This window comes from Diabrotica virgifera, chromosome 3, assembly GCF_917563875.1.
Source record: "Diabrotica virgifera virgifera chromosome 3, PGI_DIABVI_V3a".
Lineage (NCBI taxonomy): Eukaryota > Metazoa > Arthropoda > Insecta > Coleoptera > Chrysomelidae > Diabrotica > Diabrotica virgifera.
The window spans coordinates 93,825,152-93,843,314 of NC_065445.1; the positions used below are offsets into that span (position 1 = coordinate 93,825,152).

Sequence of the window (18,163 nt, forward strand, 5' to 3'; positions counted from 1 at the left end):
TTTCTTAGAAACTATTGCATTAATTTAAGATGCAAAGGTAGCCCAAGAATAAGGTGGTGGTGAGCGTGTGTACAAGAGGTCAGTAAGAAGAAATAAAGAATTGACAAAGACAAGAAAACGACACAGAAAAATGGAAAAAATTAAACGGATATAGGCCTACATATACAGGGTGTTAGTAAATAAGTATGAAAAATTTTAAGAGCTAATTCTGCATGAAAAATTAATGCCAGTTTGCTCTATAAACATATGTCCGCAAATGCTTAGTTTCGGAGATACGGGGTGTTAAAATTTTTGTTTCAAACTGCCAATTTATTTATTGCTCTAAGACCAGTTGAGCTATGAAAATGAAATTTGGTGAATTTTAGGAGGTAGTTATTACGAATTTTATGACATACAATTAAGAATTTTGTATTCATCATTGGCGCGCCTACGGGCAATGGTCTGAATTATTTTAAAGAAAAAATAGTACGCCACTGAGATAATTCGAATTAGAAATTATTTTTAAATTTCACGTATAATTTATGACAAAAAACCTTTCTCGCCTTTTTTTCATATGATGCACCGTTTTTATGCAGAAAAATAAAACATCTTGGCTCATATTTTTCATTTCTTAATACATCATTAAAAACTATCCAATATAATAATACTAAACTAGAACAATAACAGAAAATATTACTTATACAATTTCAGCTAGGTGCAAAGCTGCAAGAAACGTTTAAAATGATCTCCTTTACAGGTAACAGAAGAATTTTATATTCATCATTGGCGCGCGTACGGGTAATGGTCTGAATTTTTTGAAGAAAAAAATAGTACGCCACTGAGATATGTCAAACTAAAAATCATTTTTGAATTCCTCGTTCAATTTACGACAAAAAATCTTTCTTGCCTATTTTTCATATGCGGCGCCATTTTTATGCAAAAAAATTAAACATCTTAACGTTTACAAAGTATTTGAACTAAGTTTCTATGCATATGGAAACTACCTCAAATACTTGGTAAGCGTTAAGATGTTTTATTTTTTTGTATAAAAACGGCGCCTCGTATGAAAAAAAGGAAAGGAAGATTTTTTGTCGTAAATTGAACGGGGAATTCAAAAATGATTTTTAGTTTGACATATCTCAGCGGCGTACTATTTTTTTCTTAAAAAAATTCAGACCATTACCCGTACGCGCGCCAATGATGAATATAAAATTCTTCTGCTATCTGTAAAGGAGATCATTTTAAACATTTCTTGCAGCTAGTTGAAATCTTATTAGTAATATTTTCTGTTATTGTTCTAGTTTAGTATTATTATATTGGATAGTTCTTGATGATGTATTAAGAAATGAAAAATACGCCCCAAGATGTTTTATTTTTCTGCATAAAAACGGTGCATCATATGAAAAAAGGCAAGAAAGGTTTTTTATCATAAATTCGACGTGGAATTCAAAAATAATTTTTAATTCGAAACATCTCAGTGGCGTACTATTTTTTTCTTTAAAAAAATTCATACCATTGCCCGTAGGCGCGCCAATGATGAATACAAAATTCTAAATTGTATGTCAAAAAATTCGTAATAACTACTTCCTAAAACTCACCAAATTTCATTTTCATAGCTCAACTGGTCTTGGAGCAATAAATAAATTGGCAGTTTGAAATAAAAATTTCAACGCCCCGTATCTCCGAAACTAAGCATTTGCGGGCATATGTTTATAGAGCAAAGTGGTATTAATTTTTCATGTAGAATTATCCTTTAAAATTTTTCATACTTATTTACTAACACCCTGTATATTATGTAGATTACACCTAAAAATTACCTATCGAAGAAAAGATTTAAAATATTTTTGTTTTAAATAAAAAAAAATATACATGGTAGTTATATTCTTTTATCAACTGTATCACAGAATCTTACCTCTTGGTAGTTCATCATCATAAGACTGATGTACATTTCTGTAATAGGGTATCCTTTCCCATTCGGAAGTGATAGCATATCTGACAGGTGCGCCTGATGCTTGTAGTGTCATTTTTATGTTTCTATCGTAGTAGCCTATTTTGATAACGTTACTTGGTCAACACCTGCAAGAAAAAATAAATATCAATTTGATATCTTAGGAGTATGTGGAATGTTGTTTTAGGTTAAGTCAGCTGGTAGCAGTAGTAGGTATCGATTTCTATGATATTATAATATAGGGTGGATATAACTTTTCGGAAAGCTGTCTTTTCCGGAACGGAAAAGCTGTCTACACACTTTGTAGTATTTATATTTTTATTATACATAGTTTATGAGACATATATTTTGAGGATTTACATAAGATGTTTCATTATCATGTGTAGGTAAATAGGACAATTTCTATGTCAAAATATGATGGTTTCACCTTAATCATGTATTAATCCTAAGAAAAAATATTAAAAGCAATGAGAAGTCTTCCGACAATATAAAATAGACCATGGCGCATCTGTAAAAATAATAGTACTTACATTTGGATTTATACTTTGGACTCCATATTTTTTTGCAGAAATTGCTTGAAAATAACTCATATAATAATATTTGGGTTATCTTCCCACTCAAAAAGGCCCTAAACATTGTTTAAATAATCAAAATGTCCAAAAATGAAGGAAAAAATTTGAATATTTTCTTCGTTTTTTGATTATAACTTTAAAAGTATTCATTTCCGAGAAAAGTTGCACTGACATAAAAGTTCCATAATTAAATTTCCTACAATACAGGATTCGTTAAAAATTGTAAAAATTGTCACCCTTGTTGCAAAATAGCAATAATTGCGAAAAAATCATAAAAAAAAACAAGTATTTACATTTTACGTTTTTCAACCATTTATGCTACACTTAGGACCTTCATATTTCACCCAGAAAAACTCTGATATAATAAAACAATACTGTAAATTTCATTAAGATTGGTTCAATAGATTTTGCAAAATAAATTTTGCAATCCAGCTTTTGCAAAAAAATGCATTTTTTCAAAATGTTGCAGGTTTGAAAATAAAGTAGACAGTAAGTTTAAATTTTGTTTACATATAGAAGAATACTGTACCTTTTATTTTCAATTTGCAAAATTAAAATCGGTTAACTACCACGGCGTCAGGAATTTTTTTAAATAAACCTTAATTTTTGTTCCTACGCGCAGGACAGCGGATATGTTTGCTCTGATTGGGCATTCCAATGACCTTTGATAATGATTGATAAATTTTAATTTTCAGTACATTTCAATATAAATAAATAAATTTGTTTATTGCAAAATAAAAACACATACCCTGTCCTTTGAAATAATACTTTTTTTTCATATATTTTAACTTAAAGAATAAAAGTTTATTATTTTTAAACATATGCAATTGTTTAAACAATATTTCACAAACAATAATCAAATTAGTTTGATTTTTGTGGAATTAAAATACAACAAAATATAGAGTAAGAAAATAATATATTAGATAAAGATTAGTCGAAATTTTGGTGGAAATCAACTTGTGTGGATCGAACATTTTTCAAATAGAATATATAATTTTTCATTACAATGCTAAAATATTTACACTTAAGTACCTGTTGCTTTTAAAAACTATTTAAAAAGTCACTACAAGTATCAACTTACTTTTGTCTCTGTTCTCAAAACAATAAAAACTAAAACACCAACTTAACAATTATTAACAACAACACATTTGTTTGTCTACAACCGCAATATTCGATAATTTTTGACAGGTCATTGGAATGCCCAATCAGAGCAAACGTATCCGCTGTCCTGCTCGTAGCACCAAAAATTAATGTTTATTTAAAAAAAATCCTGACTTCGTGGTAGTTAACCGATTTTAATTCTGCAAATTGCAAATAAAAGGTACAGTATTCTTCTATATGTAAAAAAACAACTTAACTTCCTATCTGCTTTATGTTCAGTCCTGCAACATTAAAAAAATGCATTTTTTGCGAAACCTGGATTGCAAAATTTATTTTGTAAAATCTATTGAACCGATCTTAATGAAACTTATAAGTTTTGTTTTATTATATCATAACGTTTTTCTGGGTGAAATATGAAGGTCCTAAGTGTAGCAGAAATGGTTGAAAAACGTAAAAGGCAAATACTTGTTTTTTTTATGGTTTTTTTCGAAATTACTGCTATTTTGCAACAAGGGTGACAATTTTTAAAATTCTTAACCAAACCTATATTGTAGGAAATTTAATTACGCAACTTTTATGTTGGTGCAACTTTTCTCAGAAATGAATACTTCTAAAGTTATAATCAAAAAACGAAGAAAAAATCGAGTTTTTCCTTCATTTTTTGATATAGTTTTACATCTTGGTGGTTAGCATATAAACTTCACGTAAGCACTGATGATGATTGATCAACCAATCGAAAACTAGTTCTGTGATTTAGCCTTTTTTAGGGATTTTAAATATATACCTTTTATAAAGGATTTTATTGTTTTTTGTATTACATGGTATACAGCCAACTACAGGAAAACTTTTCCTTTTTTTGGTGATTTCACGTTCAAATATTCGATTTAGAATTTGACGAATAAGAACGTATGTATATTTCATAAGCTACAACTTTGCTTTTGCTGAGTTGATAGACTTCATTAATACACGATTTTTTTCGTTTTTTTATAAGCTACATTTTTGCTTTGAAATTTTTTTTCGATAAAATATTTACTTTTTGAGTTACTTGCGAAAAATCGCCTGAAAACGTTTTTTGTCGAAAAATTAGTATTTTTAATCGCAAATAACTCAAAAAGTATTGACTTAGGTAAAAAACTCTATAGAACGAAAGTTGCTTATAATTACTCAACTGATCCATTTCCGGATTTACTTTAATCGCACGTTTTCACCCCCGAGAAGGGGTGAATGTCACCTCCCAAGTAAAAGCAACCAATGGCACAAATTCAACTTTGAAGTGGATGGTAAGTAGAACCTATATCCAAATTTTCTCCAAAAAATTCTCCTGAAAATGACACTCCAAAACGGTCATTTACTGGGCTAGGTATATGGTGATTTGGGTTAAACCACAATAATGACATATCCTGCATGTAAAGGAGATAGTAATTGTTAAAAATAAAAATAATATATTTTTGGTATTGAACATACCTACTACTTTTATATTATCTAGAAATATTTCTTAGGTTACCAATCATTTAGTTAGGTTATCTCAAAAACAATCAGGAAAAAAGTCGCATTGTATTATCTACTCTAATTCTCAGTGGTTCAACTCATTTAGAATAAAACGAACGAAATACTATCATGTGAATTTCCAAATAGATATAGTTATTAAATATATTCACCAAGGTAGTACCCAGTATTCTTTTGTTCATTGTTAGAGATAATAAGGCATTATAAACATGCCGTCGTTCATTAACTACTTCCTCAGTTTACATTAAGGAAAAATTAACAAAAGACGATTGCTTGCGGACGTCATACGTTTCCTGAGATTGTCTTTGAAAAAATTGCTGTTGTGCTTGAGAACCGCCGATTCCGCGTTCGACTCTCACAAATACATTCAGAAAAAGAAAACAACGAAACATTAGGTATATTGTAGTAGTTTTTTTAATAATATAGTTTATGAACTGTTACAGAAAACTGTAAAATAAAACAAGTGGAGGAACCTTGTATACATATACATAAACTGCGAGGCATAAGTTGGGATATAGAAAATTATGTTCATTTTCATATTTGATTTTTTTCGTGAAAAGAATAATGGATTCTGCTAAATTTTTTTTATTATTTTATATTTTTCTTTGGTACTTACACAGCTGGGCAAACATTTACTCAAACGTTTTTTTGAACCTATACCGGATGAAAGAAAAGAAATGTCTTTCAAGAAATGTTTTTCTTTTGTTAAGTTTGAGACACCCTGTAGGGAGGACAAGGTAGAAGTGTAGGTTATAAGTTATAATATAAATCGAAATCGTGTTGTAGTATTATGTTTTCTGAACATTTTGCTTTTTGAATGAATAACAGTTAACAAAACTTTAAAAACAGATAGGCGATAACGTAAACAGTTTTGATCGACAAATAGTAGTTATTTGTCGACCAGGTAAGTGGTATGCACAGCGCAACATAAGAGAGACGAGATTGTTTAATAAAGGCTCTGTGATGTTTTGGGGTGGAATTTCCTTGAGAGTAAGTAAGGATTTGGTGTCTACGCGGATATTCTTTAAATAGCGAGATGCACAACACAGATTTTTTTCTTTGAACACTCCGATTCTTTCGCACTAGATATAGGAAATAATTGGCTATTAGTGGTATGATAAGACATGGCCTCCTCACGTACAACTTAAAACACATATTAAAGAGTAAAACCGTCTAGCTTCTTCGTTATTAAAGATGCCAGAAAAATAAAAAAATAAATGAGACTATAACATAATTATAATGATCGCAAAATATGAGACTATAACATAATTTCGATGTATAGGTAGGTCAACCTTTTGTTTCAACTTAAACACATGTTAACGAATAAAACCGTCTATTTTCTTTGTTTCTAAAGATATCAGGGACGTTCAAAAAACAAAATGTTCACTAGTTCACTGTTCACCACTGGCGAAGCGTCCATGTAACCACTGTTACCATTGGTAACAGTTAATAATCTTGCAAATAAATATTTTATGACGATGAATAATTCCATTTACCAATATTTTTACCAATAGAAATATATTATTATATTATGTGTTAATAGTACCTAATTCAGTAAATAGCCAACTACTCGTAGACACACGAAAATATTGGCGAGTTTATGTGACTCACTTGCACTTTATTATACTCTGTTACCAGTCTCATTTGTGGTTACAATGGCTACATCCTCGCTCTCGCTCGGGACCGGCTAGTGTCTGAAAATTTTGAAGGAGCGACGGGCGTAAGCGCGCTGTGTATATGAGTAGCCCTGTTACCAGATTTAAATTTGGTTACAGTAACAGTACCTATAAAAAGTGTGCGTGCAGTTCACCATGGATGAGTGTCGCTGCGTAATCGATCAACTACTTGAAAAGTAATTCTCCTTGTATAATTTTGAAGAAAAAAATGAGATTATTGAAACTGAAAGACCTATTTTAAACAATTTAAAAAAGGAATCAAAAAAGTAGTTCGATATTTTAAATTTAGTTGGTACAGTGAAAATCCTTGGTTATGTGGTTGCAAGAAAAATAGACTATTGTTGGCCATGTCTTCTGGTTTCTACAGAAAAATGGGTGGACCAGGTTCACGATTTAAATAGTTTTAGAGTTTTAATAAGGAGGCATGAAATTTCTCCGTTACCTACATGTAAGATGTATACCCAATTTGATTCAGTTTGACAAAACAAGAATCGAAAGTTCTCTTAACCAAGCTTTTAAAGCAAATATTACTAAACATAATGAGTTTGTTGAAAAAATAGATAGGTATATCCTTAGCACACTTATAATGGATACCGTATGTTTTTTGGCCAAACAATAATTAGAGTTGCGTGGTCATTTTGAGGGCGACCACTCTGACAATCCAGGCAATTACAGGGAATTGTTAACATTAATTGCCACAAAAGATCAAAAATTTTGCCAACATCTAGAAACATCAACTGTTTTTTCGAGAGTTTCAAGTGATATACAAAATGATATTATTGAAGCTATATATACATTTAGCCAGTGCTGTTTTTGGAACAATTAAGGTTCCGGTACCTACGCAATGTTCCGGGGGGTCTGTGGAGTGTTCATAAGGGGGGTTCACCTTCGGGAAATCTTTTTAAGTTCAGCTTCAATAAGGGTTTTTAAAGCTGTTTGGGAGCAAGGCAAAAATTCAGGAATTTGTCTATAATTTTGTTGTTTTTTTATTTTTTGTCCCAAGAGGTACCGGTACGGCGTACCGTCACAAAAACAGCACTGTATTTAGCCATATCTTCATTTTTTTAAATAAGATTTTTTGCATCTGGTTTTGGTAACACTTTAGAAAAAGTCACGCGTCGCCACTGCTGTTTACAAAACATAATAAGTAAGTACATATTATACACGATCCCGATGTATACTCACATTTGTACCTGTACCTTGTCCTTCGTCCTTACATAAGGTGACCAACTATTTTTTGTTCAAAAAGAGTATACACTTTGCAACTACAGTTGACTCTCTCTATAACGAACACGGATATTACGAGGTTTCGCTTATAACGAGGTACATTAGGTGTCCCATGAAATTCCTATTGAACTATAACCCTCTATAACGAGGAATATTTGGTTATAACGAGGAAAAATGAAACCGAAGAATATGTTTTTTACCTGTTTTTAGGGCAGTAATGGCGTTAAATAAACACCCCAACTGGCTGTATATAGAAATTCCTAACCTCTGTGTTATTATCGAGGCAAGTGCTGTAATATGCTTCGCCGCCTACCATAAACTTCTTCCTGTGTATGGACCGATATTGATTATTGTAGGAAATTTACAATTTACGATGGCGAGGTCTCATTGTTCACCATCGACCCCTAATAAACTACGTAAGAGATATCAAAACATTTCAATATTACTGTTGTCTGATATAACGAGATCCTTGTATAACGAGGTAATTAGGCCGCCATTTCAGTTCTCGCTATAGAGGGAGTCTACTGTATTTCATATGCGAAACAAAAAAAGAAGAAAAAAGGATAAAAACTTTATTTTCTTTTAAAAACATATTTTCTTTGGAGTGCATTTTTTTGCTAAATGAGGATGTTCCTATAATAATGTAGCCACATCCGAACAACTTTTATTTTGCATATTAAATTTGACTGTTAAGACGGCAGATAATGTTTTTACAGAGAGTTGCGACTTCTCACTGCTCCAATAATCATTCCCTAGTGAAAATGCCCTTTCAACAACAGCATTATAATTAGGGTCTGGGTCTGGACAACATAAGCAAATTTCTATTAAAATTTATAAATTTTCATGTGGGATATGTTCTACTCTAAAATGCCGAAAGATTTCTGCCCATCTTTTTTCAAGTTCTATTTTCTCATTGTTCCATTTCTTCAATTTTTCTTCATTTAAATATAAATTTACTCTTCGAATTTCTTCAAAGCGAAAATGGTCATTAATAACAATATCTTTTACTTCCTTCATTACAAATTCGACTGCTGAAGAAAATTCTTTCCATTCAATTTTACTGTTTAGAAGGGTCCATTTGAAACAAATTAATGCTCTAAAGTTCACTATCCATTCTATCCGTTCACAATGAGTTTAAAATTATACAAATGAGTACTTTCAGAGTACAGGATTTGAAAAGAGTACGGTTTGCGAAAAAAAAGTACAAACCTCAGTAAATGAGTACAGTTGGTCACCTTACCTTACAGGGTGTCTCAAACTTAACATATTTCTGACTATTTATCTTATTCCATCAATCTGGCGGTAGCAAGTCCTTGCACTAATATAACAATGTCATTGACATTTTTAAAATATTCGGCAAAATTTCAAAAACTTTTTAAAGTCCACAAAGTCGCATCCTCCTCATACGTGTTGTACACATTTTGACAAGACCTTTACCGATTTTGTGAACTTTCTGGTCCACAAACTTCATGACACCTAAAACGGGATCTTAAATACGTCACGGTTTGCTTCCCCATTGACTCTGTTTACAGTAAAATCATTTTGCGTAAACTGACAAGTTTCTTACACGAAGTCTGCCTTTTGTTTAATCATGAAACATATGGATCCGTATGTGTGCATTATGCGGTTTGATGAATGAGCGAACCAGCATAAGCAGGGCCGTATAGACAAGACGAAAACGGCGGGTTCGTTGGAAAAATATTCCCATGAGATTTTTTTGCATAATTACATTCGTGAGGCATCTCAGAATAAGGTTCAAGAAGTCGCCCACGTGAAAAGTGGGCCAAATTTTTTTTAAATCAAATTGCAAAAATCATAATTTTTGGCACGGACAATTTTTTTGTAGGTTTTTTGGACCATTCTGGATAAAAAAGGTATCTTATAATTTTTCTCCAAAGTTGATCGTTTTCGAGTTATAAGCAATTTAAAATTGAAAAAAAAGCAAAAATGGCGATTTTCAAGGCTTAAATCAAAGTTTAATGCCCCTCCTACAAGATCCCAAAGAAATTTTTGTCATTATTTTATTACTAAGCTGTTATTCTTAAGTAATAATATTGAGCGCCATGCACGTGGTAATAGGCGGCCGTAAATGTGAGTGTAAGTAAGATGCACAATTGGGCTGCCGGAATGGCATCTCTCTCGCACTCAGCATTTACGGCCGGCTACCACGTGCATGGCGCTCAATATTATTACTTAAAAATAACAGCTTAGTAATAAAATAATGACAAAATTCGGGATCTTGAAGGGGGGGGGGCATTAAACTTTGATTTAGTCACTTTCTGACTTTCATAATAATAACTTTTAACCGAGTTATTAAGCCTTGAAAATCGCCATTTTTCGTTTTTTCAATTTTAAATTGCTTATAACTCGAAAACGATCAACTTTAGAGAAAAATTAGTAGAGACCTTTTTTATCCAGAATTGTCCAAAAAACCTACAAAAAAATGGCCCGGGCCAAAAATATTGATTTTTGCAATTTGATTTAAAAAAAATTGTTAAAAAAAATTTGGGCCACTTTTCACGTGGGCGACTTCTTGAACTTTATTCTGGGATGTCTCACGAATGTAATTATGCAAAAAAATCTCATGGGAATATTTTTCCCAACTAACCCGCCGTTTTCGTCCTGTCTAGTAGTGGAGCATTTAAAATAAGTGCCAAAACCTCATCAAAGAGGCAGACTCATGTTTCAACTGAATAAATGAACAACAGTATTTATATTGATTATAAAGGCTGATTTATGTTAGGACGGGGACGTGGACGTGGACGACACGGTTGTCTTACGAGGCACGTTGAAGAATCGTCTGATGTGAAAAGCATTGTCTAGTTTTTCATGCAACGGAACGGGATGACTCCGGGGACGGGCTGCGACGTGCGTTTTCTATTGTTCTACGGCATGTATCGTGCACGCCCCGTCCTAACATAAATCAGCCATAATAGTTTAGAATAGTTAACTGAGTCGATATAAAAAAAAACAAAACAAAGACAGAACCTTCTAGTAAAAGTGAAAAATAACTCTCAGAAAAATTTAAATAACCAAATTGCTGGCTCAAGTAGGTCATAGCTGAGTGTCAGCATTGGTAGCGAAGGATGTGGGTTCGACTCTAACTCTACTACAAACATAGTCTGGGCAGATTATCGGAGAATAGGCCATTTTTGGGAAAAGTTATTTACCGGCAATTTTCTTGCTGGAATCGAATATTATGATTCTATGTATTAATAATATAGGTATGCAAAGTCTGCAGATAGTGTGCTACTTTTTTTATAAACAAAATGGCGCACGAAAATCGTATTTTTTCCAATTTTTGCTCTATAACTCCAAAGATTTTAACTTTACACCAAAAACACTCAAATAAAAATTCACCGTAATTAACTTCTGCATAGAGATGGGTTTTTCCCGATTTACTTCGACGAAAATTTTTCCCGGGAAATGCAGGTTTTTTCAACAAAACTTTAATTTTCAACAAAAATTTTAGGTAAGTAATTATTTTTCAATAATTAAATAACTTGGTGATATTAAAGCTCTTTTGGTATAGATTATATTTCCAGAAGCCGATGAAATTGAATGAACAGTTTAGCAACAATTAAATTGATTATTTCATTCATAGGAGATTCTGACCAATAGAAAGCAACAGAAATCTGAATTAAATCGATAATTTTTGATAATCTCCCGTCGTTAAGTATATTACGTCAGATGCCCTTCGTTGTTACGAAAAAATACATTCAGTGACATTAATGACAATTAATGTTTTAAAAATTATAAAAGTGATGACTTTCAATCGTCAAATATTTATAAAAATTGTGTGTTTAATGGTACTTACATAAATAAATTACAGTAAAATTTTGGTTTTGAACAGTTTTATTTATGAAATAATCGCAACAAATTGCACTCGACCTCTGAAATTAATATAGAATTTTTGCTCTCGTGACACTTTGACATAATTTCACTCATCTTCGGCTCGTGAAATTAAAACTGTCAAAGTGTCACTCGGGAAAAATTCAATACCTAATTTCAGAGCTCTTGTGCAATTACTACTGATAATTAAAAATTTACGGTCGCTGTAATAACCATAATAATTATGATGCAGGCATAAGAATGTCTATGAGAATGAGAAGACGGGGTAGGCTAAAGCTGAGGTGGATGGACGGGGTAACACAAGATGCCGAGAAGATTGGAGTCGGCAACTGGAAAATGCAAGCAAGGGACAGAACAGAATGGCGTAGAAAGCTTGAGAAGGTCGAGGACCTCTAAGGGCTGTAGCACCAAGATGATGATGATGAAGAATATCTATGATTTTTGTATAAAAAGGCCTTATACATATCTAATGTACTTTAAAGAATTGACATGGGACTATTTAAGCGGCCTCGGGAATATTTTAAAATTATATACAATTTTTTGGCTTATAAACAAATAGAATATCTTGTAAAATATTAAATTAAATTAAGTTATGAAAACAGTATTGGAAAGAACGCGACAGGGCGCTTTTTTACAAGAAAAAAACGTTAAATTACGATCAATGGTTCCTCAGATACAACCGATCAAAGTTGACGGGCATGTACGGCGAAGATATAAACAATAGGATGGTACTTTTCGAACCAGCACCTTTTTATTTCGGTCTTATTTCTCCACACAAATTTTCATATCTTTAAAAGTCTCAACATATATTATTATAATAAAAACTATCGGTATTACGAGTGAAAAATACCAAAAATGCCAAAATTTCCATCAAAAATCAGGTTGGAGAAAATAGAATCTCAAAGTTCAAAATCGGTATACGTTAAAAAAATGCATTTTCTCGGCTTTCCATGGAGCAAGTTTCTTCATATTTTTTTGTTCCCAAGTAACTCGAGTAGAGCCATCTTACTAACGGATTAATAAATGTCACAGTTGCTTTTGTTTTGTTATAATAAATTTATTTATTTATAAGAAAATAAAACTACATATTTTTTTCCGTTGCAGACTTTTTTTAGATACTCTTACCACAAGTGTACCTTTTAACGTTTAAAATACAAATATTCTCATTTGAAAGCTGTATAATTATTTAAATAATCTTTGTTTAAACAAATTTAAAATTTTGGTTGTAATAAATAAATTAATTTATTATAACAAAACAAAAGCATTTGACGTTTAATAATGCGTTAGCTAGGTGGCTCTACTCAAGTTACTTGGGAACAAAAAAAATGAAGAGAATTGCTCCATGGGAAGCCCAGAAAATGCATTTTTTTTAAATATACCGATTTTGAACTTTGACATTCTAATTTCTCCAACCTGATTTTTTATTGAAATTTTGGCATTTTTCGTATTTTCCATTTGTAATACCGATAGTTTTTATTATAAATATATAAAATGTTATGAGTCTTTTAAAGATATGAAAATTTGTGTGGAGAAACAGGACCGAAATAAAAAGGTGATGGCTTGAAAATTAGCATCCTATTGTTTATACCTTCGCCGTACATGCCGGTTAATTTTGACCGGTTGTATCTCAGAAACCACTCATCGTAATTAAACGTTTTTTCTTTTTAAAAAAGTGTACTGCCAGGTTCTTTCCAATACCGTTTTCATAATTTAATTTAATATTTCCCGAGATATTCTATTTGTTTATATCATCCTCGGGGTAGATCGCATACTATAGTAGCACCGTGTACTTTTTCTAGATAAGATCGATAAATTTTTGGTACCTACCACGTTGCCATTACGACCCTGTAGGTTGAGAACACACGTCCTTACTATAATAATATCGACAATAACCGTTTTAGCACACCCTTGTACGATTGCCTACCGCCGCCCGCCGTTCTTTCAACAGGAAGAAACTCCGTGGAGGATCGAAGATAACGGTTGAAAATATAACCAGCTGCTCTGTAACAGACTAATGCAATGTACAGCTGCTTTACCTCTTTTCCCGTAATTTCCGAAATAAATCATTTTTCGTTTCGCGTCTTGATGGATGAACGGCGTGATAAAAAAAGCTTTTAGAGATACCGGAAATGGATAAATCAGATTGGTGTCACGGTCATATCAAAATGTATGGTAGTTCTTAATATACTTACATAGTAATAATTCAAGGTGTGCGTTATGCACTTACTCATTCATACATTTGCTTTGACAAAAATGGAATAAACGTATCAAAAGTGTCTTTACCATTCCCTATATAGGGCATTATCAGTTAATTAATTAGACTAAAACGATTCAAAAGTGTGGTATAAATCAGATTGGTGTCACGGTCATATCAAAATGTATGGTAGTTCTTAATATACTTACATAGTAATAATTCAAGGTGTGCGTATGCACTTACTCATTCATACATTTGCTTTGACAAAAATGGAATAAACGTATCAAAAGTGTCTTTACCATTCCCTATATAGGGCATTATCAGTTAATTAATTAGACTAAAACGATTCAAAAGTGTGGTATGTGGCAAGGAAAAAAGTGAGGAAGTACAGAGCAACACTTAAAACAAAATTTACCAGTGGCGAAATGAAGAAATTTTAAAATAATCTGAAATAAAACAGATTTAGACCTATAGTCCGTCCGCTATAACTTTCCCCATGCGGTACGATTCATTTTCAATCAAATTAAGTCAAAACAGAAAGTGAAACGTACGCCGATGTGTGTAGTAGTATACAGTATACAAAATGTATATACACATCGACGTTCGTTTCAATTTATGTTTTGACTTAATTTGATTGAAAATGAATCGTACCGCATGGGAAAAGTTATAGCGGACGGACATAAATAATATTAGTATTATTAGTATGTACTTTAGAAATAAGATCAATTCGTTATAACTAGACTTAGGCAAATATGAAATAAAAAGGTATGAACTATGCGCATAAATATGCAGTATTTTACCCAAAAATATGCACGTTTATCTAGAAAATATGCATGTAATTAAAAAAAATATTTACAGAATTTTTTTATTTACAATATCTCCACATGGTGTATTAATTAACATGTATGTATTTTACAAACTAAGCTAATTAATTAAATATTTAAGTATTTAAGTATTTTAACAAATAAATAATTGATATTATTTCGAATTGTGGTAACAATAAATAATTATCCAATGTTGTTCAAAATTTTCTAACAAATACTTATGGCTTCTATCTGATTACATAGAAAAACTTCTTTCGAGATTAACTGATGTAATTGGGGCATTGTTCAAATTTACGATAATAATTGGTTCTAAATTAAGTGGTTCGAAAAATGTCCCAGCTAGTGCTTGAACCACTTGACAAAGAATCTGGTAAAATAACCACTGTTTTTTTCCATGGTTGCTTTAAATTTTTGAAAAATTTCCTATCCGATATGTATTACTTTTAACGTTTTAAAACAATGATTCAAATTCTTTTATTTAAAATGTACTGTCTAACAATAATAATTATTTGGAGGATTCTAACTGAGTAATAGTTTTCTGAACAAAACTATAGTTTGATTTTATGAATGACACCACGACACTGAACTGTTTATTTTCGGCATTTTCCAAGCACAATAATTATTCACAATTACAAAGACACGTGTTCACGGCTTATTTTACAACAAAAGCGAAATGGGCCGTCAAAATAAAAATTTTTACCTAGAGATATAAACTGGCTGATTTTAGAACCTTTGTAACCAAAACGTGACAGAACTGTGTACATAATATATGTATATAATAAGCCGCTCTTATTAGTTACTACATTCAGGTACCCAAAATTTGAATGTGTACCAAGGGATTATAAAACAAAATTAAATATTGAGAGTTCCAAACTACTTGTTACAGTAATATAAAAATATATCTACAGTTACAACCAAAATTTAAAATTATAATGCACTTTATGCACACTTCTATAAAAATATGCGAAATTGGAAATTTTTGCATTTTTTATGCATTATGCTGTCAAGCAGATGTGTATAGGGCGAGCGACGTAGTCCAAGAAATTAAATCCCAACGTCTAAGATGTGTTGGGCTGGCCATCTCCGCAGACTCCCTAATAACCGCCGTGCCAAGTGAATCTGGGAGGAAGCCCCCACAGGAAGAAGACCCTTAGGACGCCCACGAATGCGATGGAGAGACAATATATGGTCAGATTTAAGACCAATGGAACTATCCACTGACCCAACTATAGTCGGTTCGCTAAACTCAGACACAACTGGCTAGTGATTTTAGTAGGTGTTTTTTTGTTTTTTGCCAATAGTAATTCTTAACTATTTCTTCTTCTTATTCAGCCTGTGTTCGTCCACTGCCTCTTCCATTTACTTCCATCCATTTCTACTCTTGGCAATTCTCATCCACTGCTTGCCCGCGACTTGTTTGATATCATCTTACCTCTTCTGAGTTCTGCCTACTCCTCGCCTGTTCTCTCTTGGTCTCCAGTTTGTTAGTCTCTGTGTCCATTTTTCGGGATTATCGCGGGCAACATGTCCGACTCATTGCCACTTGAGCCTTGCTATACGTTCTGCGACATCAGTAATCTTTGTTCTCTCACGAATGTCGATATTTCGAATTCTGTCTCTCAAACTAATCTCTAGCATGGCCCTCTCCATCGCTCTTTGGGTTGTACTGAGCTGCTCTAAGGATTTCTTTGTAAAGGCCATGGTCTCCAGTCCATATGTAGTTACAGGCAAGATACATTTTTCATAAACTCTACGTTTTAGATACATTGGTATATCTTTATTCTTCTTATCTTGCCGAAAGCTACCTAAGACAATTGTATGCGTCTTTTTATTTCGGGTATTTGGTTTTCTTTGCCGATTTTAATGGTATGTCCAAGATATATATATATAGTGGTCTACATTTTCAAGACTGACGTTGTCTATAACGAGATTAGTTTGTACATTACTCATTATTTTTGTTTTCTGAAGATTTATTTTGAGTACTATTTTATTTGACTGCTGGTTTAATTTCTTCATCGTTTGCTCCAGTTCCTTGATATCTGTACTGAATAATACTATGTCGTCCGCAAACCTTAAATGACTCAAACGTACACCATCAATGTTTAGACCTTTTTCGTCCCAGTCGAGCTGTTTGAATACATTTTCCAATGCTAAGGTAAAAAGTTTTGGTGAAATAGTATCACCTTGTCTAATACCTTTACCAAGGCGTATTTTTTCGGTTTTTTCGTCTTCTTTGATTTTGATGTGGAATGTGGCCTGTTCATTAACTATTTAGTAATTATTTTTTTGCCAATTTTTTGCCAATTTTATCAAATTGGCAAAATTACTTACTAAAATCACTGGCCAATTGTGTCCAAGTTTAGCGAACCGACTATACCATGGAAGATCATTCGAGATCGAGATGGAAGCCAGTTGTGCAGTCAGCCAAGACCCACCCCGGGTTGTAGTGTTACGAGAAGTTATAACATAGATTCTTTTGGATGATCCGACAGGGAACCTCTTTATAATCCAGGACCAAACTGGTCTACAAAGTTTTATTTTTAATATGCTAAAGATATTTAACACAACAGCAAGAACATAGAAAGCGTAAATGAAACTAAAATTGACTAATAGTGTAGGAAACAAAGGTTGAACCTTGCAAAATGGACACAAGTCCGGTTTTATTTTTTTTCTGGTATATCAAGGGGTGCTTATTATAAGACTAACTTTTTCTGAAAAAATTTCGCCCCGGAACCTCCCTTTTCACCCCTTTAAAGGGGGTAATTTGTGGTTTTTGCGGAACGTAGCCCTTCCTGTAACTTTTACAAAAAATTTCTTTTATAGAAATATGAAGAAGACTATATTTTCTACGATTTATTTTCAACAGCATCTCTCTACCATCCACCGTTTAGCAGGGGTGGCGCCCTAAAGTTGACAAGTTTTTAAAAAAGATGTTTTTAAAAAAAATATATTTTTCCCTAACTTTAACGGAAATTAGGAAGAAATCCTGCGACAATTATTCACAAATAATTGACTGATTTTTGGTATAGCTTTTACTTAAGGGTAATTGCCCGTTTTTTAATTACAGGGTGTTACATTTTAAAAAACCTCTTTTTATACCATCTGAACCGTTTATGCTAGAGTAAAAAGACTTTCAGCGATTACCCATGTACTGGTGCTATTTATAAATTTGTATAATGCACCCCCATTTTTTCCCTGGAACCACCCCAAAAAAAAGAAGAATTAATAAATAAATTGATTTTCTTGGAATCCTTCACACACATTGCCCTTTATTAATATGCTTA

At 32.4% G+C, this 18,163-nt stretch overlaps 1 protein-coding gene across 2 annotated transcripts in view; it reads right to left on the reverse strand.

Moving 5' to 3' along the window:
• LOC126881941 (transcription factor ETV7) overlaps positions 1-18,163 on the reverse strand; it is a 54,292-nt gene that overhangs the window by 11,084 nt on the left and 25,045 nt on the right. For both annotated transcript variants that reach the window (XM_050646677.1, XM_050646678.1), the window contains exon 2: positions 1,892-2,055. In XM_050646677.1, the coding sequence (XP_050502634.1) occupies positions 1,892-2,003 (112 nt within the window). In that variant the 5' untranslated portion in view covers positions 2,004-2,055. The remainder of the gene's footprint in view (positions 1-1,891; positions 2,056-18,163) is intronic.